The sequence below is a fragment of the Aquarana catesbeiana genome, linkage group LG07 (assembly GCF_042186555.1).
Source record: "Aquarana catesbeiana isolate 2022-GZ linkage group LG07, ASM4218655v1, whole genome shotgun sequence".
NCBI classification, from domain to species: domain Eukaryota; kingdom Metazoa; phylum Chordata; class Amphibia; order Anura; family Ranidae; genus Aquarana; species Aquarana catesbeiana.
In genome coordinates, this window is record NC_133330.1 from 184,516,741 (window position 1) to 184,544,573 (window position 27,833).

The following is a 27,833-nucleotide window of genomic DNA, read 5'->3' on the forward strand; positions in this document are numbered from 1 at the left end:
TTCCGTCCGGAATCTGATGGCAGATGTACTGCGCATTTTTTTTTTTTCCTTAGGAGGGGAACTACGTGGAGTATGTTAGCTCCATTTGGAATCAGGAACAATCGTGGTTGTGGGTAGTTTATGACATTCGAGGTGATTGGGTGTTACGGCTTTTCTGTTTCTTTTTGTGTGCTACCACTTTCCACTCATTTTGGTCATCTAGTTTCGGTGAGGAGGAAAGTCCTGTAGGGGGTTGCTCCGGGAGAATGTCCCATGTACGCAGCATAGAAAGGCCATCTTCAAGGTTGGTGATCACCGAGGTCTTGCTATCATGGGTGATTATAAGTTTTGTTGGGTAACCCCATCTATATACAATGTTATGGTTACGCAATGCCTTAGTCACAGTTAGCAATGATTTGCGCTTTTGCATTGTAAACTGTGAGAGGTCTGCAAACATTTGTATATTGGAATACTTCTCAGGCGGTTGTGAGTTTTTCCTAAAGGCTAGCATGAACTGCTCCTTGACATGAAAAAAGTGCACCCGCATCAGAACGTCTCTAGGGATGTTGTCTGGTAGGTGTGCAGGTTTAGGAAGCCTGTGAATTCTGTCAATGACTAACTCCGAGGAGGGAGTGGATGGTAGGTAGGTTGACATAAATTCCTGGACGTATTGACGGAGTTGTAGGGGTTGAACACTTTCTGGGACACCACGCAGTTTTAGGTTGTTCCTGCGTGATCTGTCCTCGAGGTCTGCGACTTTTTCTTTAAGCAATGTTACCTCATCTGACTGTTCATTATGGGCATCTACTAAGGTGTTGTATGATGCTGCATAATCCCCCATTTTTTTCTCCACGTGGTCTACTCTACCTCCTAGTTCCTTCACTTCTACTTTAAAGTTCCGCATGCATTCCATCATGTCTGCATGTAAGGAACTGTGTAGTGAAACCAGCATGTCTCTGGGGGTTGTGTCTGAGAGAGGTTGGTTTACAGTAGGGAAGGAGTTAATGGAGTCAGCCGTCTCCCTCGTGTCATCTAATGAGTTCTGGCCCGTACTGACCTTTTGTTTGTGCGACTCATCCGACATGCAGGGTTTTGATTTGGCAGGGCTGCCTGAGAGAGGAGTGGAGGCATCTGGAGAGTAGCTGTGTGGGCCTTTTCCGGAGCTCGGGCTCGGTGTGGCGGAGTGTGATCCGATCGATGTGACCGGAGAGCAGCCGGCGGCGCCATCTTGGATCTTGCTGTGGATCTTAGGAGGAAAGAAATCTTTCAGTTTCTTCGGCTGTGAGGAGTTTTGTCTCTTCCTCGTCATCTCTAGCTGTGGTGCGGATCCTTAGGCAGGTACTGGCACCAAAAGGAGCGGGTTGGTTCACCTCGAATTGCTTTAGATCCTGTCGTTAGTGCGGAGCTAACAGATCATGCGGCCGTTCACTAGCGCGGAAGCCACGCCCCCCCCGATTAATCAATTCTTAAAATACTTAACTTATATTAAATTGCTTTACAGTTATCATTTATGCTCCACTTGAGGATTAGAGAGTTCACTAGATTCCTATGTCTTACATCAGCATGTGATGATGAGAAGTTTCCTAAATCCTTATACTTAAAAATTGAAAACCAACATGAGATTATACCTAGATCTGTGATAGCTATTAATGCAATCCTTAAAGATTGGGATTCCGTGCTACATAAATACCTACACTACATAATAAGACCTCCCCCCTTGAAATAGCCATAACTTTCCAGAGTTTCTTTTACTCCCATACCCAGAATACTGGTATAAAATGGAGGTATTCTATTTCAAACACATAGAACAAGATGTTTGTAACAAGAACGGTATAATTAGCAGTAATCAGCATGGATTCATGAAGATTATTTCTTGCCAAACCAAACTATTTACCTTCTATGAGGAGGTGAGTTGCCATAAAGCTAAAGGAAGGCCCATAGACGTAGTGTATCTGGATTTTGATACTAAGCAAAGCAGGGCAATAACTTCTCCACAGGATGTGGAAACCTTGCAAAAAGATCTGAACAAATTAATGGGGTGGGCAACTACATGGCAAATGAGGTTTAATGTAGAAAAATGTAAAATGATGCATTTGGGTGGTAAAAATATTAATGTAATCTATACACTGGGGAGTGGGGATCTCTGGGAGAATCTAGGATGGAAAAGGACCTCGGGGTCCTAGTAGATGATAGGCTCAGCAATGGCATGCAATGCCAAGCTGCTGCTAACAAAGCAAACAGAATATTGGCATGCATTAAAATGGGGATCAACTCCAGAGATAAAACGATAATTCTCCAACTCTACAAGACTCTGGTCCGGCCGCACATAGAGTATGCTGTCCAGTTCTGGGCACCAGTCATCAGGAAGGATGTACTGGAAATGGAGCGATTACAAAGAAGGGAAACAAAGCTAATAAAGGGTCTGGAGGATGTTAGGTATGAGGAAAGGTTGTGAGCACTGAACTTATTCTCTCTGGAGAAGAGACGCTTGAGAGGGGATATAATTTTAATATATAAATACCGTACTGGTGACCCCACAACAGGGATAAAACTTTTTTTGCGGAAAGGAGATTAACAAGACACGTGGCCACTCATTAAAATTAGAAGAAAAGATGTTTAACCTTAAACTACGTAGAGGGTTCTTTACTGTAAGAGTGGCAAGGATGCAGAATTCCCTTCCACAGGCGGTGGTCTCAGCTGTGGGCATTGATAGTTTCAAAAAACTATTAGATAAGCATCTGAACAACTGCAACATACAGTGTAATACATATAATCACACACATAGGTTGGACTTGATGGACTTGTGTCTTTTTTCAACCTCACCTACTATGTAACTATGTAACAGTTCTTTCACTTAATTGAAAACAGAGTTTTACCTTCCCAACCACATGCTCTTCAATTATATTCATCTGGGTATGCTGCTCAAACAGAGATTTGAAAAATAACCAGTGCTCTCCATCATAAACCAATTTTCGCAATCCTTACAGATTTAGCCCCATCTAAATGAATTTCCACTCTGTATCAACAGTTACCTCTCCCAAAACCACAAGCACCTGGATTCCGTAAAAAAGAACCCTGGGAAATAGATCAGCATTGGTTCACAGAAGGACGATAAATGGGACAAAGCCCAATTAGCCCATAATTTTGTTTCTTTTAGACTGGGTTCACATATGTGCGACCGCAGTTCACAGCATGGGGTCCAATGCATCCCTATTCACTGGTTCAGGTGCGATTCACGTCCAAAGTTTTGCCTGAATTTGCACCTGAACCAGACCCAAAGACGCACAGGACCCTTCTGCAATCCGGACCGCGGCTGCTCTGGACCTGTGTGAGCAGGCTTTATTAGGAGCCAGTCACACTCGCCTGTCATGCGAGTTGGATGTGGGGAAACCCACACCAAATTTGCATATGTGAACCCAGCCTTAAAGAGGTTGCAAAGGTTCATTTTTTTTTAAGTAACAAACATGTTATACTTACTTCCTCTGTGCAAGGGTTTTGCACAGCGCGGCCCCGATCCTCCTCTTCTGGGGTCCCCCAGTGGTGCTCCTGGCTCCTCCCTGCATCAAGTGCCCCCACAGAGAGTCATAATCCATGGAGCACTCGTTCGGATGTGCTCCTGAGTCCTGTTGCTGCGTCCATTAACGCAGACAGCAGGACTAGGCCCCACCGTTGGCTCCTGTGTCACTGGATTTAATTGACAGCAGCGGGAGCCAATGGCTCCCACTGCTATCAATCTATCCAATGAGGACCCGAGACAGCGGCTGGAGCTGCTGGGCTCATGCTCATCACTGGAAAGACCAGGTTCGGGTAAGTAAAAGGGGGGTTCTGGGGGGCAGCTGCACTACAGAAGGTTTTACAACCTAATGCATAGAATGCATTAGGGGAAAACCCTGAGGGCTTACAACCCATTTAAGGCCTCATATAAACAATACTAATGTATACATACTGTGCAGAGAGTTTTTCTTACTCCACTTCATATCTCCAAATACAAACCCCATTGTAACTCATTTGTCCTAGATGACAGCAGGTCCCAGGTACCTTCTTCTATCTGTCATGGGCTTTCCCTGTACTACATTGATACTGTAAACAAATCATAGAGTTCTTATACAATTAAATGGATTCCCCACTAGGAATAGACCCCACGTTATGCTTCTTTGGCAATCTTGCCAATCTTAGCATTGAGCAATATTGAAAGATTTCTAGACTTGATATTTTGTTCATGGCTAAAAAACTGATAGCCAAATCCTAGATGCAGGTCCTGACTCCTACACTGGCACATTGAATAAAAACTGTCAATGATACTCAGGAAGGTGATATAAGAACACAGAAAGTTCACAGCTAAGTATGAAACAAAATCTGGAATAGGTATCTTTTTTCCCTCTTTACTTGTACCTCTTAATTTCAGTAACATTTTGTTTAGTTACTTAACTTTGGCATGGAATAATATACTGTACATGGATTATGAGGTTGACACATCCCCAGCAGAAAAAAAAAATTAATCTCATCTTTATATGGCAAAGACCTTTAGGAACTATACACAGTGCTTGCCTTCATGAAAACATTCATATGCAGACTTGGATGTTCTAAATTTCACTGTTTGTTTTAATCAATGTCATGTTTTTTTCCCCGTACTTTGAAGTTCCAGTGTAACGAACATTGGTGCACTTGATAACCTGGTCTGGCTTCATATACCATGAGGGTTTATGTATCTGTTTATGTAATACAGATCTTTCTTCTCATATAACTGCTTCCGTCAGTAGAAATGTACTCCTTGAAGGGCATTAAAAAAATAACACCTTGAAAAATGTATAAGCTCCATCTAATAAGAAAACACTATACTAAAAAACAAAATCTAGATTTGCATCCCATAGCTAAACCTTTCTTCATTACGTTTTAATGATTCGATTTCAAACCAAAATCATGTGACTTAAAACTGACTGACTGGTTCAATTTATCAATATAATCAATCAGTTTCATTTGCTGTCTGTCATATTGTTGCCAAGCAACTAGAACCACAACACATGCCAAAAAGCTTAAAATGAATGTTCACCATATCAGTGCCTTCTTAACCTTTGGCTTTCTAGCTCAAATAAAAGACAACTGTAGCAAATTAGTGAAGGGGCCACATGGGATGACACATGAGTAAAACTGGTTAATTTGTTTGGGGATGGGAGTGAAGAGTGGGCAGACCTGTTAACTATCTTGTTCTATCTGCCAGCAATAAATTTAGACATACTTTGCATAGCAACAACTTTTCAGTTGGCTATATGAACAACAACTCAGGCACCAGGATTCACTGACCAATTACCTGCAATATTCTCTTAGAACAGCAGCATCTGAATAGTTTAACCCCCTGGCGGCGGCTCACAGTAAATATACTGCAAGCAGGCATCAGGTACAGGCACAATCACGTACCTGTATGTCGGGCCTTTATTCTGGGTTCAGACACAGCACGAATTTGGCAGCAGATCTTAGTCAATGATTTTTGATGAAATCAGCTGAGTGGCTGTATCCAATCACACAGTGTTTACAAACATGCAGAACTCTGTGTGCGTTTGAGCAGTGATCTGGCCATTACTTCTCCCTGAAAAACAAGGAGAAACAACAGCCAGATAGTAAATTAAAAACAGCACATATTATGCACATTGTTAGGCACACAGTTAACCCCTTGATTTACTCTAGATGTTAACCCCTTGAACTTAGCCAAAAGGCCAAGAAGCAATGTACAGTATTATTACTGATCACTGTGATTGTGTAACTTGCAATGTCAGTGTCAGTTAGTGACCTTCCCCATGTTAGCACCAGATTGGCTGACACCCTATCACAGTCCCACAATAAGTTGCTGATCATAATATACTGCCATTATGGTATAGCATCTATAGCTGCAAAAAAATCCAGTATATATACTATAGTTTGTAAACACTATAACTTTCGTATAAACCACTGATTTTTTTTTTTTTTTTTTTTTTTTACCAAAGACATGTAGCAGAATACATTTTGGCCTCAATTTATGAAGACATTTGGTTTTTGATTTTTTTTTAATGGGATATGTTTAATAACAGAAATTAGAAAAAAAAAATATTTTTTTCAAAATTGTCTGTCTTTTTTGTTAATAAAATAAATAATTAAAACCAGTGGTGATCAAATACCACCAAAAGAAAGTTCTATCTGTGAGAAAAAAAATTGATTGAAAAATTCCTTGCATACAGTGTTGCATGGCCATGTAATTGCCAGTTAAAGTAGCACAGTGCTGAATAACAAAAAATGCCCTGGTTATGAAGGGGGTAAAACCTTCTAGAGATCAAGTGGTTAAAGCTGGCTAGCTCCTGTGGTAATTAATTTATTGTCAGGGCCAGGCTCAGCCCTTCCTTCTCTGAGCTGGCTGCTCAGCTGTCGGCTAATTGCCAGCTCCTCTCTCTCCATAGTTACTCAGCTGTTGATAATCTATCAGTCCTGCCTACTTAAGCCGTCCAGTCCAGAGGATCTCTGCCTTCGCCTTGGTCAACATCACAGAAACTATCTCCTGCGATTCTGTTTAAGACTTCCTTTTCTGACATTACTTCTGGCTCCAGATCCTGCTTGCTGTTCCATTACATTGATCCCTGACTTCTGGCTTGGCTGACTATCCGTTCTGGTTACCGAACTTTGGCTATGTTTTGACTACGTTTGTTCTTTTTACTTTTATTAAACAAGTGTGATTTAACTGTACTTCTGTCTCGGCCTGATTTCATGGTTTCTGACAGTAGGCGAAGGCCATAAATTCAGAAGATGCAGTCAATCCACTTGTTGGTAATATTTTTTCCAGATTGGATGAACTGGATCACAGCATGGATCAGTTTGCCATGGCGTTACAAAAGCTTCTGAGTCGCATGACTCACCTGGAATCTCCCACTGTGGCTGTCCTGGTACAAGCTATGTTGCAGGCCGACCCTGCTGCTGCTCCAGTCTCTTTGCAGGCACCTGCCTCGAGTATTACCTTTGTCTGGTTCCGCTCCGCTTCCCAACGATTTGGGGGCAATCCAGTCCAATGCAGAGGGTTTCTCAACCAGGTTGAGATATACTTTGAGATGCTGTCCCAGGCATTTCCCACGGACAGAAGCAAAGTAGGTTTCATGATATCTTTGCTTTCTGAGAGAGCCTTGGCCTGGGTCAACCCTCTATGGGAGATGCAAAAACCTGTTTTCTTGAGCTATCCTGAGTTTGTGGCTTCATTTAAAATGGTATTTGACGTTCCCACATGTTCCGCTTCTGCTGCCAAGTGCCTCATGTCCATCGAACAGAGTACAAGAACTGCCGACTACGCCATTGAATTCTGTACTCTGGCAGCAGAAGTTGCGTGGAACAATGAGGCCCTCATGGCTGCTTTTTCTCATGGTCTCTCGGATACCATCAAGGATGAGATAGCAGCCTGAGATATACCCACTGAGCTGGAGAAGTTGATCATGTTTGCCATCCTTATTGACTCCAGACTCAGAGAAAGACTCTCTTTTAAGGAGCGCTTGCGGAAGCCTCCTGTACGTTTGTCTAAGAGATTTGCAATCCTACCCGTGCCTCCCTCAACTCCCATGCCTCCTGGTACCGAGTCGGTCAGTGAAGGTGAACCCATGCAATTGGGTTTTCCGCATCTCTCTGCGGATGAGAGAACCTTTAGGAGGAGGGAGAGATTGTGCCTTTATCATGGCCAGGCAGGTTACTTTTTGAAGTCTTGTCCTACCCGTCCAGGGAACACCCTAACCTTGAGGTCCTGTCACGGACAGACCTTAGGTGGCGTTTTATCCCCAGTTATCCAGAAGGATAAGCCCCTGGTTTCGGTCACCCTTTCTTGGGCTGAGTCGTCTGTTGAGATACAGGCTTTACTCGACTCTGGGGTTGCAGGCCTTTCTTGGGCTGAGTCGTCTGTTGAGATACAGGCTTTACTCGACTCTGGGGTTGCAGGCCTGTTCATTGATGCTGCCTTTGTATCGAAGCACTCGAGTCCGCTGCAGCTGCGTGACTCTCCACTTGCCATTGAGGCTCTTGACAGGAGACCTCTACATGGAGTGGGGATAATTACTGCGTTACACCCAAAAGTGGTTCGGATGTCAAGCAGCTGCATAAAAATGTGACAAACATATATATAGAATCGGAAAGGTAAATATTGCAGTGCTAACCAAGCAAATACATAAATGAAAGGGGTGGTGGAGAAAAATAATGCAACAAATTAGAAATACAAAGTGTCCAAAAAAATGTACATTTATTGGACACTTGGGAGACCTCTACAGCCTGCCCATGTGACTCATGACGGTTCCATTGTCCATGGCCGTAGGGGCTCTTCACCATGAGATAATCCAATTCCAAGTTATTTCCTCACCTAAGTTTCTGCTGGTTATTGGTTATCCTTGGTTACAGAGGCACAACCCCTCTTTTAATTGGCTCCATGCTGAGGTTCTCTCCTGGACACCACAATGCAGTGAGACATGCTTCCAGAAGGTAGCCAAGGTCCTGTGCACCTCTTAACTCTCCTCCCTGCCGGAGGAGTACCGCAATTTTAGCAATGTCTTTGACAAAGGTCAAGCCGGTAGTTTGCCTCCACACCGGCTGTATGATTGTGCAATTGACCTTCAACCTGGTGCCATACCCCCTCGTGGCTGGGTTTACCCTTTGTCGGTCTTGGAGGATAAGGCCATGGAGGAGTATGTTGCAGATGCACTTTCTCAAGGTTTCATCCGCTAATCCTCATCTCCTACTGGTGTTGGTTTCTTCTTTGTGAAGAAGAAGAGTGGTTAACTGAGACCTTGTATTGATTATAGGGGTCTCAATCATTTCAGGATTAATAATGCCTATACGATTCCGTTGATTACAGAGTTTTTTGACCACCTCAAGGGAGCAACAGTTTTCACAAAGCTTGATTTGAAAGGGGCATACAATCTCGTGAGGAGGGCGACGAGTGGAAAACTGCGTTTAATACCAGAACAGGCCATTATGAGTACCTCATAAAGCCTTTTGGCCTTTGTAACGCCTCAGCAGTTTTCCAGGAATTTATTAACGATGTCCTCGTTGCAGTTATGTGTGGTGGTTTATCTCAATGATATCTTCATATTTTCCAAGTCCCTGGAGAGCCACCACACAGATGTCTTTTGTGTGCTTCAGAAACTAAGAGAGAACAATCTCTATTGTAAACTGGAGAAGTGCGAGTTCCATCATGAACAGGTTAAATTCCTGGGCTATGTCATTTCCACTGCTGGTTTTTCGATGGACCCAGAGAAACTTTCAGCAGTTCTACAGTGGCACCAACCCATGGGTTTATGTTCTCTGCAGCGTTTCCTGGACTTTGCCAACTATTATCGGAAGTTCATTCTTAACTTCTCGTCTTTGGTCAAGCCCCTGACTGATATGACCAGAAAGGACGGTAACCGACAGAGTTGGTCTCTGGAGTCCATTAAGGCCTTTGAGAGTCTCAAGGCTGCCTTTGTTTCTGCTCCTGTGTTGGCACATCCTGATCCTACGTTACCTTTTATCCTTGAGATTGATGCTTCTGAGACTGGTGTTGGCGCCCTTCTGTCTCAGCGTCCTACCTCTGAGAGCACTTTGCATCCTTGTGGCTACTTTTCCAAGAATTTGTCACCTGCGGAGTGCAATTATGAGATTGGTGACATAGAGCTGTTGGCAATCATTTTAGCCCTGAAAGAATGGAGACATCTCCTCGAAGGTACTAGCCATCTTGGGAGGAATCAATTCTTTTGGGCCATTTCCTAACAATTCTGGTGGTCTAGTCTGCGTGCTGATGTAACTGCCTTCGTAGCTGCCTGTTCCGTGTGTCTCAGAGTAAGACTCCACAACACCTTCTAGTGGGCCTCCTACAACCCACACCCAATGGAGAGAGGCCCTGGACCCACCTGTCTATGGATTTCATTGTGGAGTTACCCAATTCCCAGGGCAACACAGTTATCCTTATGGTGGTTGACCGGTCCTCAAAGATGTGTCATTGTATTCCACTTAAGAAGTTGCCCACTTCTAAGGAACTGGCTTCCATGTTTGCTTGGGAGATCTTTTGCTTACATGGGCTACCCAAGATGATTGTCTCAGACAGGGGTAGTCAGTTTGTGTCCCAGTTCTGGCGAGCCTTTTGTGCACAGTTCGGAATTCAGCTTGCTTTCTCCTCTGCATATCACCCGCAGTCTAATGGGGCCGCAGAACGAGCTAATCAGTCCTTGGAGCAATTCCTACGTTGCTATATTTCTGACCATCATAACAACTGGTCAGACCTATTACCGTGGGCAGAGTTTGCGCACAACAGTGCCTTGAATTCTGCTTCCCGATTGACCCTGTTTATGGCGAATTATGGTTTCCAACCTTCCATGTTGCCTGACTTGTTTGTTCCGCAGAGTATTCCTGCGCTAGAGGAGCATCTCCATGGTCTTCATTCCACTTGGGCACAAGTCCAGGAGGCTTTGCGATATGCTAATGATAGGTACAGACTCCATGCTGACCGCAGATGCCTGCCTGCGCCTTCCTACCAGGTTGGGGATAGGGTCTGGCTGTCATCTTGCAACCTCTGACTTCATGTTCCCTCACTGAAGTTCGCACCTTGGTTTATTGGGCCTTTCCATATTCTTCGCAGGATTAACCCAGTGGCTTACGCATTAGACCTTCCTTCTAATATGCATATTTCAAATGTATTTCATGTCTCCTTATTAAAACCTTTGGTCTGCAACTGCTTGGTCTGCATACCACCTCGGTGCCATGTTCTCACCCTGTACAGGTGGAGAACCATGAGGAGTATGAAGTAAAGTCCATTGTTGACTCCCGTAGGTTCCATGGGCGCATACAGTACCTGTGCATTGGAAAGGGTCCGGTCCGGAGGAACGCTCTTGGGTCTCATCCACGGATGTACATGCCCCTGTCCTCTGTGATTTCCATAGATGTTTTCCCCTCAAGCCTGGTGGTCCTCTGAGGGGGAGGGGTCATTGAGGAGGGGGTACTGTCAGGGCTGGGCTCAGCCCTTCCTTCTCAGAGCTGACCGCTCAGCTGTCGGCTAATTGCCAGCTCCTATCTCTCCACAGTTACTCAGCTGTTGATGATATCCTGCTTGTCAGTCCTGCCTACTTAAGCCATCCAGTCCAGAAGATCTCTGCCTTTGCCTTGGTCAACATCACAGAAACTATCCCCTGCCATCCTGTTTAAGACTTGCTTTGCTGACTTCCCTTCTGGCTCCAGATCCTGCTTGCTGTTCCACTACATTGATCCCTGACTTCTGGCTTGGCTGACTATCCGTTCCAGTTACTGACCTTTGGCTATGTGTTGACTACGTTTGTTCTTTTTACCTTTATTAAACAAGTCATTTAACTGTACTTCTGTCTCGGCCTGATTTCATGGTTTCTGACATTTATAGAGCTAAAGGGCAGTTGGAGTGAAGTGGCTCAGGCTCTGCTTGTCTTTGCCTTCCTCCCACCATCTGCACAACATTGTCACAGACCTCCTCCAAAGTTTAACTAAAGGCAAAACATTTTTTATTTTTAGACAGAGTGTAGAACACCTGTCAGTTTGCATTGCTGTCTGTGTTAGGTATATTCACCCTCCTTATTGCTAATGAGGTCAGCTGGTCAACTCCTTCCTGTGTCATGACCTCTAGTCTGTAAGGAAGTAAGACAGAAGCAATAGATACATTTGGAAACATGGATGGAGGACAGTAAGGTACATGTCTGCAGATTTTATGGAAAGCTTTGATATTTTTGCAAAAAAAGTACATGAATGCTATATTGGCAGATAGGGGAGCTGGAATTTAGAAAAAAAAAAAAACAGTGCCCATTATTTCATCAGCTGGTTCTTAAGCACAGACAGAGTGGGCCATCATGGATATAGATGTTTATGTGATTTTCCAATACTTGTGAAAATCAGTTTCTCCAAAGATATGGGTAGATTATGGGGGAGATTTAATAAAACTGGTGCACCCAGAATCTGCTGCAGCTGTGCCTAGTAATCAGTCAGCTTCCTGTTTTTATAGGTGAGGCTTAATTGTATAAGCTGAAGTTAGAATCTGATTGATTACTATGCACAGCTGCACCAGATTATGTGCAACAGTTTTAATAAATCTTCCTCTATGTTAACACTTAAGCCTCATACACACAATCGGATTTTCCGACGGGAAATGTATGATCAAATCATTATTCAACCAAAAAAATAATGTCAAAGCAATAACTCCAAGGTCAATAATAAATAACACGTTATCTTCTCGGATTCCGCAACATGTCTGGTTGACAAACGGCCGTTCAGAAACAAACTGAAAAGCACGAAATGAAAAGCGTGAAATAAAAAACGCAAAATGAAAAGTGCAAATCAACACTCACCAAACTTCTACTAACACAAAATTAGTAGAAGGACCCCAAAGTGTAGTGCTAAAGAGCTTAAAAACCATGTAGTACATCACTACGTTTGTGATTGTTGGCCAACAATTGTGTGCCGTGTGTATGCGACAAGTTTGGGCCAAGGCCCTTTGGACAAGAGTCCACGGTTTTGTTGACCAACAACCTGAACATGTGTATGAGGCTTTAGAACAGGTGATGACAATTTTGTGCTTCACACAAGTTAGACTTTTATTTTGTTATTGATACCATTGCCCGCTTCTTTTTTTTTTTTTTTTTTTTTTTTTGTCTTTTGCATATTGACCTTAGCACATCTTCTTTTCATATGCTTAGGAGGAGTTTGTTTTTTTCTAATGTTTAGTGGCTGTCAACCTCTGTCAAATTTAACAGATTTTGAAAAGATTTGGAAGAACTTTTCTTCTGGTTCAAGATGATCTATTTCTTCTGCTATTATAAATTCTTTGGTAGTTTTTGTTTTTTGTTTTTGTTTTAATAGAGTTGGTTTCTCTTGCAATTAACCCCTGCTTCTTTTGTTAGTCCATTTTATTGGTTCACTTTGGTGCATTCTGGTTAGGTGATCTGCAAACAAATCTTTGGCATATATTGTCTGTGTCCTATGTCAGCCATGAGGCTGATTGGTTCACTGTATTGCTAGGAAAATCAAAACCTGACTAGCAATGTAAGGGTTTGTTTATTGCTTTACTTACTGTCTTTGGATCCTGTAGATTCTGTCCAAGTACCTCCACTGTAGGTCTCTGACACCAGGTTCACTGTTATTTCAAATGGATGTGCTTCCTGTGACTAGGTTTCAGTACAACATTGTTTTATGCATGTTTTGGATACGATTAGCTTAATCACTTGACTTCTGAGAGGTTTTACCCCCTAATGACTAGGGCATTTTTTGCTATTCTGCACTGTATTATTTTAACTGGCAATTGTGCAGTAATGCAACACTGTACGCAAATTAAATTTATATCTTTTTTTCACACAAATGGAGCTTATTTTGGTGGCATTTTATCACCATTGGGTTTTTATTTTTTATGATATAAATGCAAAAACAAACATTTTGAAAAAAGAACAATATTTTCTACTTTCTGTTATAAAATATATACAATTAAAAAAAAATATACTCATAAATGTAAGCCAAAATGTATTCTGCTACATGTCTCTGGTGAAAAAATCCCAATAAGTGTATATTAATTGGTTTGTGGGAAAATTAAAGCATCTACAAACTATTTTATATACTGGAATTTACGCAGCCAAATACTCTATACTGCAATGGCGGTGATCAGTGACTTATAGTAGGACTGTGATAGGGTGGCAGGCAATCTGGTGCTAACAGACACTATTTGAGAGGATCACTAACTGACACTGACATTGCAAATCACACTAATACAGCGATCAGTGATAATACTGTACACTGATACTGTACTAATAATGCCACTGGCTGGGAAGGGGTTAACATCTAGGGGCAAACAATGGGTTAACTGTGTCCCTAACAATGTGTAATGTGTGCTGCTTTTACTTTCTGATCTGGCTGTCTTTTTCTCCCTGTTTTTTAGGGAGAAGAAACAGCCAGATCGCTGTTCCTTGTACACAGAGTTCTGTGTGTCTATAAACACACAGCCAATTGAACACAGCCAATGATCTTAGCTAAAATCATTGTCTTAAATCTTCTTCCAAACTTGTGCTGTATCCATTCACAGCACGGGTCGGCAGGGGGCCACTCATGTAGTTAAGTGCTTTTAGTTTTACCCTGTTTTACATCTCATTCATATTGCGGCTGCCACTGAGGTTATGAGTTTAGGTTTTACCCCTATAAGAATTAGAAATATTGGGAAATAGAACAGTAATGCCGCGTACACACGGTCGGACTTTTCAGCTACAAAAGTCCGATAGCCCGTCCGACAGACTTTCGACAGACTTTTGGCAGACTTTCAACAGACTTTCTAACGACCGGACTTGCCTACCCACGATCACACCAAAGTCCGACGGATTTGTACGTGATGACGTACACTGGACTAAAATAAGGAAGTTGATAGCCAGTAGCCAATAGCTGCTCTAGCGTGGGTTTTTGTCCGTCGGACTAGCATACAGACGAGCGGATTTCTGGTTCCGGCGGAGTTACGACGTAAAGATTTGAAGCATGTTCCAAATCTAAAGTCTGTCAGATTTGCGACTGGAAAAGTCCGCTGAAAGTCCGGTGAAGCCCACACGCGATCGGATTGTCCGCTGGATTTGGTCCGTTGGCGTCCGTCGGACAAGTCCGGTCGAAAAGTCCGACCGTGTGTACGCGGCATAACAGATATAAGCTATGTATCTACCCTAACCTTACTATTCACTAGTTTTATTTTTTTTTTCAGGTCCTCAATCCATTGTTATGATCATGGGACATCCTTTTGTCTTTTGGGCATTGAAATGTAAGTTTTCTTGGAAAAAAATAAAGGGTCATATAATAAATGTATCTACTATTTGGCCATCATTGAATGTTTCGATAATATATGCAGGTGGGAATGATGTCAATAACATTTACACACTTGACTGTATTCTTCTCTGAGATTCTTAGGTTGTTATGAGATCAATGTGGTTACCTTTCATATGTTGACAAAAGAAAGTAAATGGAGTCTTGTTTAAATTAAATTGTTTAGGGATTGTTTACACTGCAATCCCTGTGTTTAGTGTGCAGCTCTGCATGTGCGTTTACATGCAATACTGAGTATCATTTATCTACTTCTAATGCATTTATGGTGCAATTGCTGTACAATGTTGGTATCAAGGCAAAAAATTCAGCATGCTGTACTTTTTCTAAATGCATATGAATGTAACACAATGCTGTAAACTAGGCTCAATAAAATAAATACATAAACTTTTCTTGTATATGCATTTTTACTGCATTTAAAAATGCTTTCAACTGGGGAGGGCAGGAGGCGGAGCCTAGCGGAGCAGACATGCATTGTTAGAGCTCCACACCGCTGAGGAGAGAAGAGAAGGACAAAGTGGAGCCTGCAGGCTCAAAAGGTATCCATTTGAACCTTTTTGCCCCAGGGAACAAACTGTGAAAGTTTGGGCAGGAAATATGGTACTGGGAGGAAACCGTGGCAGAAATAAAAATCACCTCACAAAGAGCTCACAGGCACTCACTGCAGCTGAAGCAGCTCCAGTCACCTCACAAGATACAGCATCAGGGCGCTCTCACAGACAGAAAATGTCACAGCAAGACTCTCCATTTGAGTCAGATACAGAACAAATCCTCTCACAAACTTCTCCACAAGCCTCCTCAGTATCCCCAGTAATATTATTACAATTTGAAAAGATGCTTCATAAGGCTTTAAAACAAACCTCAGACCAAATAACAAAAAGCCTAACCAAAGAAATAAGAGAGCTGGGAAACCGCACCGCAGCCTTAGAAATAAAAATGGATGAAATTGAAATTACAACCCAAGAAAATATAACAGAATTGGAACAATTAAAAAAAGAGAATTTAATACTTCAAACTAAGCTCGAAGATTACGAAAATAGAGCCAGACGTTCAAACTTGCGCATAAGGGGAATACCTGAAACTGTGACAGACCTGCAATCTACTATTACTGCTCTATTACAAGAACTAAAGCCAGATATCCCTATTGAACGTTTAGAACTGGACAGAGTACACAGAGCCCTCACAGCCAAAAAGAAAGATGGACCCCCACGTGATATAATCACAAAATTTCATTATTACAGAACGAAAGAACAAATACTAATTGCTGCAAGAGAAAAAAAGGAACTTAATTTTCAAGGACACAATTATCAAATTTTTGCTGACCTATCCCAACTTACTATTACTAAAAGACGATCCATGAAACCCCAACTAATGGAACTGCAACGCCACAACATTATGTATCAATGGGGCTTCCCCTTTTCAGTCAGATTTAACTACCAAGGTACAATTTACAGAAGCAGATCAGCAGATGAACTACAACAAACCCTTTTAAAATTAAATCTGACAGAACCCACAAGCAGCAACACTCCCCCACGCAGAAGAATGGCGTCATCTTCACCTTCAGGCAGCACCCAGAAAATTTCAGAACAAAATGGGAATCATCATTCTCACAAAAGAGGCCGTTATGCCACATCATCCATGGACCAAGAAGATTCAATGGACTGACATCCTAATTCCTGATATCTCTTCATTTATTATACTAAGAGATGGTTCTCCATAAAAAACCTATATTTATAACTGAATGTAACTGCATTCTGATAGTCACACACTGTGTGGGATCATGTTACATTCCAGTTATATTTCTTATTACTTCTGATTCATATAGCCTTAGAATATATAAGTGAAATTCTTGTTCAGTTATATATTTTCAGGTAATAACAATAGATGTATTACTTTTTAGGACAAATATGTTCAATAATCCAGAAGTAATGGAAGCTTTTTCTTTCTTTTCTTAAAACAAATATATTATTACCTAACTAGTTCCTAGAATTATGTTTTTGTTTATTCTAATCTGAAGCAATACAACCTCAATTTTATGAGTTAACATATCTAAACAGTTACATATGAATAAAATATGTAATTGTTTACTCTAAAAGGGTTAAAATCCCAAAATAATTCAAACTATCTTCATCAATACCAAAGTTATTAACAGTACCTTTCTAACTGAATTATTTAGCCTAGGGCAAGACTAACCATATACAACCACCCTGGAATAAATAATTTCAACAAAAACTACATTCTGCACTCCAATTAATGAAACATCATTTTGATGTCTTTTGACATAGCACTTCTCTCCTGTAAGCGGAAGATCCGTGTACCCCCATTAGCCCTCCTCATTCTCCCAACCATATTATGTGGGAGTGTGACGAAGGCACTTATTCCCCTGAGAGAGATATTTATTCTCTTTCACGGGTAAATTGTGATTACTTGCAAAAAATTATTTATACAATGTATCATCTAATCTCATATGTTTTTTGTTTACTCTTTACTCCAGAATTCACTGGTTTCTTTTCTATCTATTCATCTCTTCAGTCCACACAGGTTGATCTGCGCAGTCAGCTCTGCATAACAAAAAGTAAGTCAAAACTATTTGATCTATTGCCATGGCACCACTGAATATACTTTCCCTGAATGTTCAGGGAATAAATGTCCCTCAAAAAAGGACCAAAGCCTTCCGTACTTTCCATAACAAGAAGGCTCACATAGTATGCCTCCAAGAAACACACTTCACCAAAGATTCTACTCCAAAATATATTTCTCCTTTTTATCAACAAATTTACACGGCTTCTGCCTGTACCAAGCAAAGGGGAACTTTAATTGCATTTCACCGATCCACACCATTCACCTTATCATCAGAAATTAAAGACCCAGACGGTAGATACCTGATACTCATGGGTTATATAATGGATACAGCAATCACCGTGATTTCCTACTACGCTCCTAACAAACAACCTACACCATTCCTCTCACATATATTACAAGTGATTAATACACACAAAATAGGAACAGTGATAATGTGTGGGGATTCAAACCAGGTCCTCCTCCCATTTCTAGATAAATCACCTTTTACACCATCCAAAATAACCTCTAGATTACCTTTTTCTCAACTTCTTTCCAAATACAATCTGGTAGATTCATGGAGAGAAAGTAACCCAATGAAAAAGAAATTCACTTATTTCTCGCACCCTTATCAAACCTTCACCAGAATAGATCATATTTTTCTAACAATAGGAATGATACCAGAAATTATTGCATCAGATATAATTCCGATTCCGTGGTCTGACCATAATGCAGTATACACTACTATAGCCTCAGCCATACCAAAAGCGCATGACCCAACGTGGTACTTACCGGACATAATGCTCAAACACCCACTACATCAGATGGCCATTGAACAAGCTTTAAAGGAATACATATCAATTAATAATACAACAGACATCTCCCCAATAACACTGTGGGAAGCTCATAAGCCTGTCTTGCGTGGTACAATACAAAGACAAATGGCACTATTTAAACGGGAACGCAAAAATCTAGCAAAAAAACTAGAACTCAATTTTAATGCAGCCTACATATCATTTCAAGATAATCCATCTCAGAGTACAAAATCTCATCTGGAAAAATCTAGATTGGAATACGATCTATTTCTCACTGAGTCAGTTGATAAATCCCTCAAACGCTCCAAACACAATTTCTACATGAATACAAACAAACCAGGTACATATTTGGCTCGGGCATTAAATTCAACTAACAAATCTTTCAAACCAATACGTTTGAAATTATCAAAAAATGTTTACACTTGTAATCCAGTTAAAATAGTCCATAAATTTCACTCACATCTCGCAACTTTATACAAGACAAACAATGAATTTAATCCTACAGAAGCTGAATCCTTCTTCTCAAAAATAACCTTACCTGAGTTATCTCAGAATCAAAAAAGCAGTTTGGATGAGCCTATAACTATAGATGAAGTTGCTAACGCCATAAAAGACCTAAAACTTAACAAAAGACCAGGCCCAGACGGCTACTCGGCTTTATACTATAAAACATTCTCAGAAATACTCTCTCCCATTCTCACTGAAACTTTTAACAAACTTCTAGATGGACATTCTTTTCGGCAAGAAACACTAATGGCAATTGTTTGTATGATCCCAAAACCCCTTTCTGATGATACTTCCTGTGTGAATTATCGGCCTATCTCTCTGTTAAACCTCGATATTAAATTATTAGCAAAAATAATAGCAAAACGCCTCAATAGCATTATAGGAAAATTAATACATAGAGATCAAGTAGGCTTCATGCCAAATAGACAGGCAGGCGATAATATACGCAGGGCAGTGTTATTGGCACATATTGCTAAAAAACGGAAAATCCCTTTATGTTTTCTATCTCTCAATATTAAGAGGGCATTTGACACAGTATCCTGGCAATATATGCAATATTCATTACAAAAATGGGGTTTTGGACCCCATTTTTTAACATGGATCAAAGCATTATATAATAAACCCAAAGCCTATATAAAATATGCTGGATACAAATCTGAAGCCTTTAATATCGAAAGAGGTACCCGACAGGGTTGCCCATTATCTCCCTTATTATTTGCCCTTATACTCGAACCCATGGCCCAATACATCAGAACAAACCAAACTATAACTGGCATTGAAGTAGGAGGTATTACACACAAATTATGTATATTTGCAGACGATATATTACTTTTTCTATCATCACCACAGGTCTCTGGTCCTAACTTAATACCAGCTCTTGATGATAAATAAATATCAATCCAGGATTACGCTATGTTGCTCTTCCTCTCTTTTTTGGGACAATATCTGTGAGAACAACTCCTAGATAGGAGTTTAGCATCTCCTGCATCCAGTGTTCTTTTTACGGAGGCTAGTGGTCCAGTCTAAAGAGCGGTTTAGTGGTTTCCCCATCTCAAGAAAAGGCCCCGACCGGGTTAAGGTCACAAGCTTTCTTAAGCTTGCCAGTTGGTAAGCACATAATTTACTTATTTCACAGTGGTGCGGTGAAGGTTATCCAGTCTCATTTGTCAATTAACTCTGGAAGAGACCCAAGCTGGGGATTCCTCATCTGTTTCACCTTGAAGATTGTCACTGTTAGAACTATATTCATTTGATTGATCACATTATGGACTTTATGCAATATTTAATACTATTGTGACATTTATTTATCATATTTGGTTTACAGCGCTGCTTTTTTATTTATTTAATCCTAAGAAATGCCTAGTGCTTAATATTTCACTCACAAACATGGAATTGATCCCGGCTAGGGCTGCACTCCCATTCACATGGGCAGAAAAATCAATCCCATATCTTGGAATTCATTTAACAGCATCTCATTCTGACTTATTCTCAACCAATTATCCTCCTGTATTAAGACAGATCACAAATCTAATAAAACAATGGTCGCAACTTCCTTTATACTGGATAGGGAAGATTAATGCAATCAAAATGAATATTCTACCCAAATTGCTTTATCTATTCAGAGTCCTCCCTATTCCAATTCCTTCCTATTTTTTGAGAATAGTACAAAAAAGAGCAACTTCGTTTATATGGGGCTCTTCTAAACCACGAATACCTATACACACACACTATATCTTCCCAAAAATAAAGGAGGCCTGGGATACCCTAATTTTACTAACTACTACAGAGCAGCACATTTGGCCAGTCTGTCCAAATACCATGCAAAACAGGAAATCCCATTATGGGTATTTATAGAAGCTTCAGAAAATGACCCTCTATTAATATCAAATTTATTATGGCTTGATCCTAAAGACCGCTTTAAAATTCAGAATCCCATAACTAAACACTTCTTATCTCTCTGGGATAAACTAAAAACCAAATATCAGTTACAATCTCCACACAATCCTCTCCTTTCTTTTATCAGAAATCCGGCCTTTTATCCGGCATGGATCTACCCAAATTCTTTTAAAGCTTGGACAACATCAAGCATTCAGACACTAAATGACTTCATAGCATCTAAATCATTTCTTTCATTCCCATCGCTTAGAGAAAAATATGATCTACCAAACTCTGAGATATTTAGATATCTCCAAATCAAAAATTTCTATACACCATTCCTAAAGGGGGATACACCATTATCCCAATTATCCATTTTTGAATCGATCTGTACAAAAGATCCATTTGCTAAAGGTACAATTTCATCACTTTATAATCAATTATATGGAGTAGCAAATCTTAATAGACCCTCTTACGTTCAGAGGTGGGAGGAGGACCTGGGACGAACTTTAGAAGACACGGACTGGTCTAACATATGGCTCACATCTAAGTCATCTTCACCCAACATCTTAGCACTGGAGACAAATTATAAAGTTCTAACTCGCTGGTACCTTGTACCTGCTAGAGTGGCAAAATATTCACCTAATACCTCAGCTCTTTGTTTTCGAGGATGCCCAGAAATAGGCACATATTTACACATATGGTGGACGTGCCCAGTAATCCAAACCTTCTGGAAGGAAGTCTTCGTGATTGCATCTAAAATATTTAAAAAAATAATACAACCAGATCCATATTTAACTTTACTTAATCTAAAACCGGAATGGTTAACACTCTCTCAATTCAAACTTATGATCCAACTAATAACGGCTGCAAAACAAACAGTGGCCAAGGCATGGAAATCTCCTACATTGGTACTAGCAGAAACAATTCACAGAATGAATAATACAATGTCCCATGCTAAGATGGTAGCCATCGATCAAAATCAAATTCCAAAATTTGAAAAACTTTGGCATCCTTGGATAAAACAACAGTTCCTGTCAAACTTCAATGACTCTGTCCTGTTGCCATGGTAACAGATTAAATGACTTACAGAGACACCCATTCTAAGGCTTCAAAGAGAACTAAAAAGAATAATAAACTGACGAGCGGGACAACCTTGTGGACCATACCTCTACCTTTCAACCCTTTTTCTTCTTTCTCTTTCCTTTTTCTCCACCTTACGATTAAAGCTCATTATCAGAATTTATTTGACCTATATACACTCTACCTGTAAACAATATGTATAGTAGGTATAAATCATTTAAATACCTACAAAAGTAACTAAGGAAATGATATATATCTTTAATTTAGGTTTACGTGAACCCAATGTTTAATATTTGAAATTTCATGATATTTACCTATATAAACCCTACTGTAAAACAATGAGCTTACTTTATAGATCCTTGTAAACTTACTTTATGTATCTTTATAACATTGTATACTCAATAAACTTCTTTTGACAAGGAAAAATGCTTTCAACTGCATATGGTGTACACAAGCTTTAAACAGTGTGTGGTGTACACAAGCTTTAATCTTATCAGCATGTGGAGTCTTTTAAGAGAGTTTTTTGAAATGGTTCACCTTTCTAATGCTGGAATTTTGAACTTTGATTTTATAAACATAATTGAAAGACTGTTTTATTTATTTTTTTTTTTTTTTTTTTTTGGGGGGGGGGGGGTGCTTCAGCCTGTTTCCAGCTGAAATGCCAGTTGGGGTGGTTAATCAGCTTAGTGCTGAATAGACTTTTCTGTTTTTGGTTTATTCTGTAAAAGCTTTGCCTTTTATTGTTGGTTATAGTTAGGGACAAACTGCACCTACCTGGGTTCAGTTCGAGAGGGACTTCACTATAGTTTGGGTGACAAATCTGAACCGCACTGAATCAATGCCAATTTTCTAGGCTAATAGGCAAGGGATTGTCAAACAAATGGCATATACCAAAACAAAACAAAAAAAAAATGTTTTTTTTTTTTTAATTCCTTTTGGTGGGAAGCAGTAAGTATATTTGTAAAGATTGTAATTTTGCTTAATGTGAAATATTTAAAATGCAAAGTTACTTTAAATAACATGCCTGGGGTGCCCTTACCTATCTGTAAAGTGGTGCAGGTATGCGGCTTCTTCATTAAATTGCCGCCAATGGATTTCTGGAGTCATAGCACCATTCAGCTTCCCTCGCTCTTTTTTTTAATCTTTTTTTGCATTTAGCAGAGTTTTATTAGAAGGGGATGGGTATTCATCTTAGAAATGAATGGGCTTGGTTTCCATTATATTGCTATTTAAATAGGCCTGAGCTGCAAACGCTAGGCCTATTGTTGTGGGGTAAATTTAATTGGGTATTTGTAATCGCTATATGGGGTAATCCCTTTAATAAATTGCTTTTCAAGACCATTATTTTTGTGTACTCATTTTATTATCATTTATACATTTCCTGTGTAGCATTCCATGATTTTTTTAAACGGAACTAAACACTCTCAGTCAGCCCTAACTATTTTTAATCCTTATGCTGCTAACATTTGTAAATAGATAGGAAGGTATGGTATATTATGTCTACTTGTTTTAAACTTTTTTTTACATTGCTTTAGTAGTTTCCTGGTTTCTGACATAGGCAAACATTACTTCATACGTCCCAGAAGTCTTCATGGGCATTTTTTTAAAACTTTTTGCGAAAGGAAAAGAGGAGAGGCTTTCTCAGCTCGGCACACCCTCCTGCCTGCATGACTGAGATAAGAGCAGATGAATTCCAGGAAGCAAATATTATATCAATCATCTGCCCTTACTCATGATGGCTGTGGCTAGAAATGCTAGGGGGAGTGTTTTTTAAAGTGATTTCTCAACAAGATAAAGCATGGGGACATGGATGCACGGTTGAGTTTCCTTTGCAAATTTAAACATGTATTTAAAAACATATTGAAACAAAAAAAAATGTATTAAATAGTATTTTCAGTTTGTGAAACCACTGAATCACATTTGTGACCACTGAATCACATTTACTTTGGTGATACTAACTAACCAAGGCATTCAATATTTCATGCCCTAGAGATAGTCTACCATTATCGTCACACTATACCGAAAAATAAAGGAGTGCCCTAAAATCAACTTACACGAAAAATCAGACAAACTAGAAGTAGCTAGGCCAAGCTGAAAAGTTTCATGTGATAAATATTACCAGGATATAACTGATAAGAACGGATATTAGCATAAACAAATGTTGTATTCTTGCAGCATACAAGCCTGTATATCCATATGGCAATCAAAAGGACTGAAGTTGGTTTGGAGGTCTAGGGGTTTAGTTTGTCTCCTGACATTTAACTATTTGTTGAATGTTTTTGGTTCTATGACCAATTTTATTATCCTGCCAAGCTGCTTGTGACCTTTGAAAAGCAATAGGTGATATCGTTTATTTGTCAAAGATCCTATAGCGTAATAGTTATGGAGAAAAACTATTGACCATACACATATGCAAGAATTATTCTCCAGTCATTAAACAGTAAAATGCATTAATTTGAGCAATGTATACTGATATATTTTTTATCACTTCATGGTGTTAATAAACTATAGAATAAAAGACAACACTGGGATAATGAGGACAAACTTACTTGAGATGCGGTTTCTCGAGACTGACATGGGAAAAAGAAAACAGATAAAGAGAACTTGTTTAACAACAGTAGGTAAGACAAGAACAAAGGGTACAGGTCATTTTATATAGCACAAACATACAAAAAAAGAGACATAGGGTGGCTGAATGTATGCAAGGGAATAGAAATACCCTAAAACAAGTATTTCTGTCACTATAAATCTATATATATAAAAGTGCAAAGGTTACCTTCTTGCTATTGTGTTTCTTTGGATCTAGTTTTTTGAGGAAAACAAATCCACAAATCTTTTCTACCTCAGTTCTTTTTTTACAGCCACTCTAAAAATATCTCATTGTAGAAGAGAATAATTTTAATTTAATATTTGGGAAAAGGAATAATGCAGAGTTAAGGATCACATGCATGGCGAATCGCTGACCAGAATGAGACCCTTTTTTGATGGATGTAAAACAGGGTTGTGAAACATAAAAAATATATAGGATCACGCAATCTATCAAAAAAAATATAAGTGAAAATAATTGTAAACAGTCCACAAGTGATGTGATAGTAAATTGAATAAAATTCCTGGTCTAACTCTTCATCATCCACCACCTTGTAGTGATCTGAACATCAGTGCCTCCCCCAACAGCTAAAAAGCTTGCTTACATCTCCTGTTGATCTCTCATTACAAGGGATTGCTTGCACTTATGGCATTAGCCCAGCCAAGGCCTTTCTCCAGATCCGGTTATTCTCCTAGACAGGATCACCCCTTGGCACCATGTTATAAGTGAGAATATCTCCAAAAAAACAAAATGCTCCATATGGTGTAAAATCCTTATAAAATTTCTTGAAGTCAAAAATAATGCACTTACAGCATCCACAGATAAAATGCACCTTTGGTTTTAGTGTGTCGGCCGGCACACAAACAAAATAGAACCCGTCCTTCTAGGACACGTGTGGGATTGGTGATGTCAGTACTTCGCATTGTCTTATGCGTTTTGTCATAGGTTACGTCGTCCAGGGGCACGGGCAGCATCCTGAGTCACCACACTTTATACATTGCACAAATAGCCAAGCCTCGATCTGGATCATTACATATCATACAACACCAGGCCTCAATCTGAGTCTCAGTCAGCCATATTATGAGCCAAAACCAATCCTCATTGTAAAGTCCAAAATCTAAAAAGAGCACTTTTTTTTGATTGATTAGCACAATCCTAAATATTTTTTATGGTTGGTTTTCTCTGTATATGTCTCACAGAAGATTTTGCTGCTTAGATTGTATACTTTGAAGTAATTTATTAGCGCAGATTTTTTTACTTTTCCTAGGGTTGTGAAACAGTTATAACAGCCTGCAATTCCACTGGCCACCTCCATAGGGAGACTTAACCAAATGTATCTGGCTGGACACAATTATCTTAAGGCAGATACAAATATTGCATACAATCTGGTCCATTCTAAGGTGTTAGGCAGCCTTCCTAGCTTCACTCATCAGTTGAGCATTAATGAGTTTTCTCAGACTCCTAGCTGCTCCCATTAGCTGTCAGGCCACACACCCCTTGCTGGTTCTCAACGCAGGAGGTGCCCTATTTAAAGGATAAGTTCACCTTTTTTTTCTAAATTCCAGCTCCCATATGTACCAGTATAGCATCAATGTACTTTTTTTGCAAAAATATCAAAGCTTTACATAAAATCTACAGACACATACCTTACTGTCCTCCATCCATGTTTCCAAATGTATCTATTGCTTCTGTCTTACTTTCTTACAGACTTTAGGTCATGAGACAGGAAGGAGTTGACCAGCTGACCTCATTAGCACACACCCTGCATCATCAACCCTCCCACTCCTAGCTGCACATTTTTAAATGAAATTCAATCAATCAGTGGTCACCTTTCTCACTAAATACACAATATACAATCAGATTGCATAGTGTATGGCCATCTTTATACAAGTTCATAGCAGGGAGTGGACACTCAGCTGTCAAGCCCCGTTCACAACTCTTTTTTTTTCAGCGAGGTGGGAAGGCATTTTGGAGCATTTTCACTCATCACACATAGGGCAGCCCATCCACCTGAATGGGCTGCCCTACACACAGCAATCACCCCAAAGAAGCTTCAGAACTTTTTTTTAAAGTGGAGCTTGGTGCATTTTTTATTGTGATTTTTGGTGCAGTGCATTTCTGAAATGCAAGGAAACACACAGATGTGAATGGAGCTTCATTGTTTTTGTGTTATTGCACAAATTTTACTTTCAAGCCCCATTCACATCTAGCATAGTGGGAGCGCACATTTTGTGGCTCGTTTTTCCTATGACACGCATAGGGCAGCCCGTTGATTTAAATGGGCTGTGCTATATGTGGTTAATGGGACATGTTGGCGTTTTGTGGGTTGTGTGTTTTTTACTGTGCGTTTTGCAGCATTTGCCACTAGATTTTTCACATGGTAAAATGTGTGTTTGCTTCTGTGTTTAGTGTGTTGTTATCAATTAATGGCACTGAAAGCACAACTAATAATTTTAGGTGTATAAAGGTGGCCATACACTATACAGATTGTACAATCTCTTTTAGATCTGCCATTAATTATGTAGTGCAAGGGCCTGCCTAAATGGATATAGAGTGATTGGCTAGATAGGTGTTTCCTCCTATTATATAAATTTGGTAAATCTAAAGGAGATTGTATCAGAGAAAAATATAGGTCTCCTGAATTGCAAGGCAGAGCTTTGTAGATCTTAGGACTGCATGGACAAACATACAAATCCTTTGGCATGTAAAACAGTCCCTTCACCCTTGGTTCACACCTATGTTTTTAGTTTGCTTTGCAGAAATGCACTACAGTTCATTTAACATGGTTTTTAACATGGTTTAATATGGATCTAGTTCACATCTGTGCATTTTGAGCCAGTGCATTTTTTTGAAAAGGATCGGGGACTTTTTTCCCACAGCAGATTGCATTCTGCGTGTAATAGACTTCAATGGAGCCACAAAAATGCAAGTTTCAGGACACTGGTCACAACAATGCAGCAAAAATGACATTTCTAAAGAAACAAGTCAAATCCCATTTAAAATGACTCACGGTTGCAATTGCCGACACTTGGATATTGAAAAAATAAAGACTTTTTTTTTTTTTATTTTAAACGGTGTAGGGTTCTCCAAAATCCATACAAGACCACTATCCAAGCATACAGCCTGGCAGGTCAGGAAAGGGGGGGGTGAGCGAGCGTCCCTCCCCGAACAATACCAGGCCACATCAACGGGGGTGGGTGCTTTGGGGCAGAGGGCTCAGATCTCCACCCCCCATGTGATTGAGTATTGGGTACATTGTCAAAGTGTCAAAAAGTAATAAACATCCCTCTATTTAATTCCATTGTCAATCACGCCACCCTCTGACCCGCAAAAACAAAAAAAAATTAAAATGCTCCCGCCTAGTGGGAGGCCCTAGTGGGATGTAATTCCATTGTCAATCACGCCACCCGCTGACCCGCAAAAACAAAAAAATTAAAACGCACCCGCCTAGTGGGAGGCCTAACGCTAAAGGCCGGCTCTGCGCTTTGACACTTCTTATATAGTCACCTGGTGGCACGGCCCCCCTTTCTGATGTCATGGACTGGTGCATGCTGGGCATGTGATGTCAGGGGGGGTGACCGGGTGACGTGGCCAGATGGCCCCTGCCC

The 27,833-nt window shown here is 40.2% G+C and overlaps 1 protein-coding gene across 3 annotated transcripts in view; it reads right to left on the reverse strand.

The window, feature by feature from the left end:
• LOC141103379 (potassium channel subfamily T member 2) overlaps positions 1-27,833 on the reverse strand; it is a 2,416,326-nt gene that overhangs the window by 202,485 nt on the left and 2,186,008 nt on the right. The window contains exon 26 of one of the 3 annotated variants that reach the window (XM_073592889.1): positions 24,188-24,208. The exons of the other annotated variants lie outside the window; for them this stretch is intronic. Coding sequence (XP_073448990.1) covers positions 24,188-24,208 — 21 coding nt within the window. The remainder of the gene's footprint in view (positions 1-24,187; positions 24,209-27,833) is intronic. 3 annotated transcript variants of the gene reach the window in all.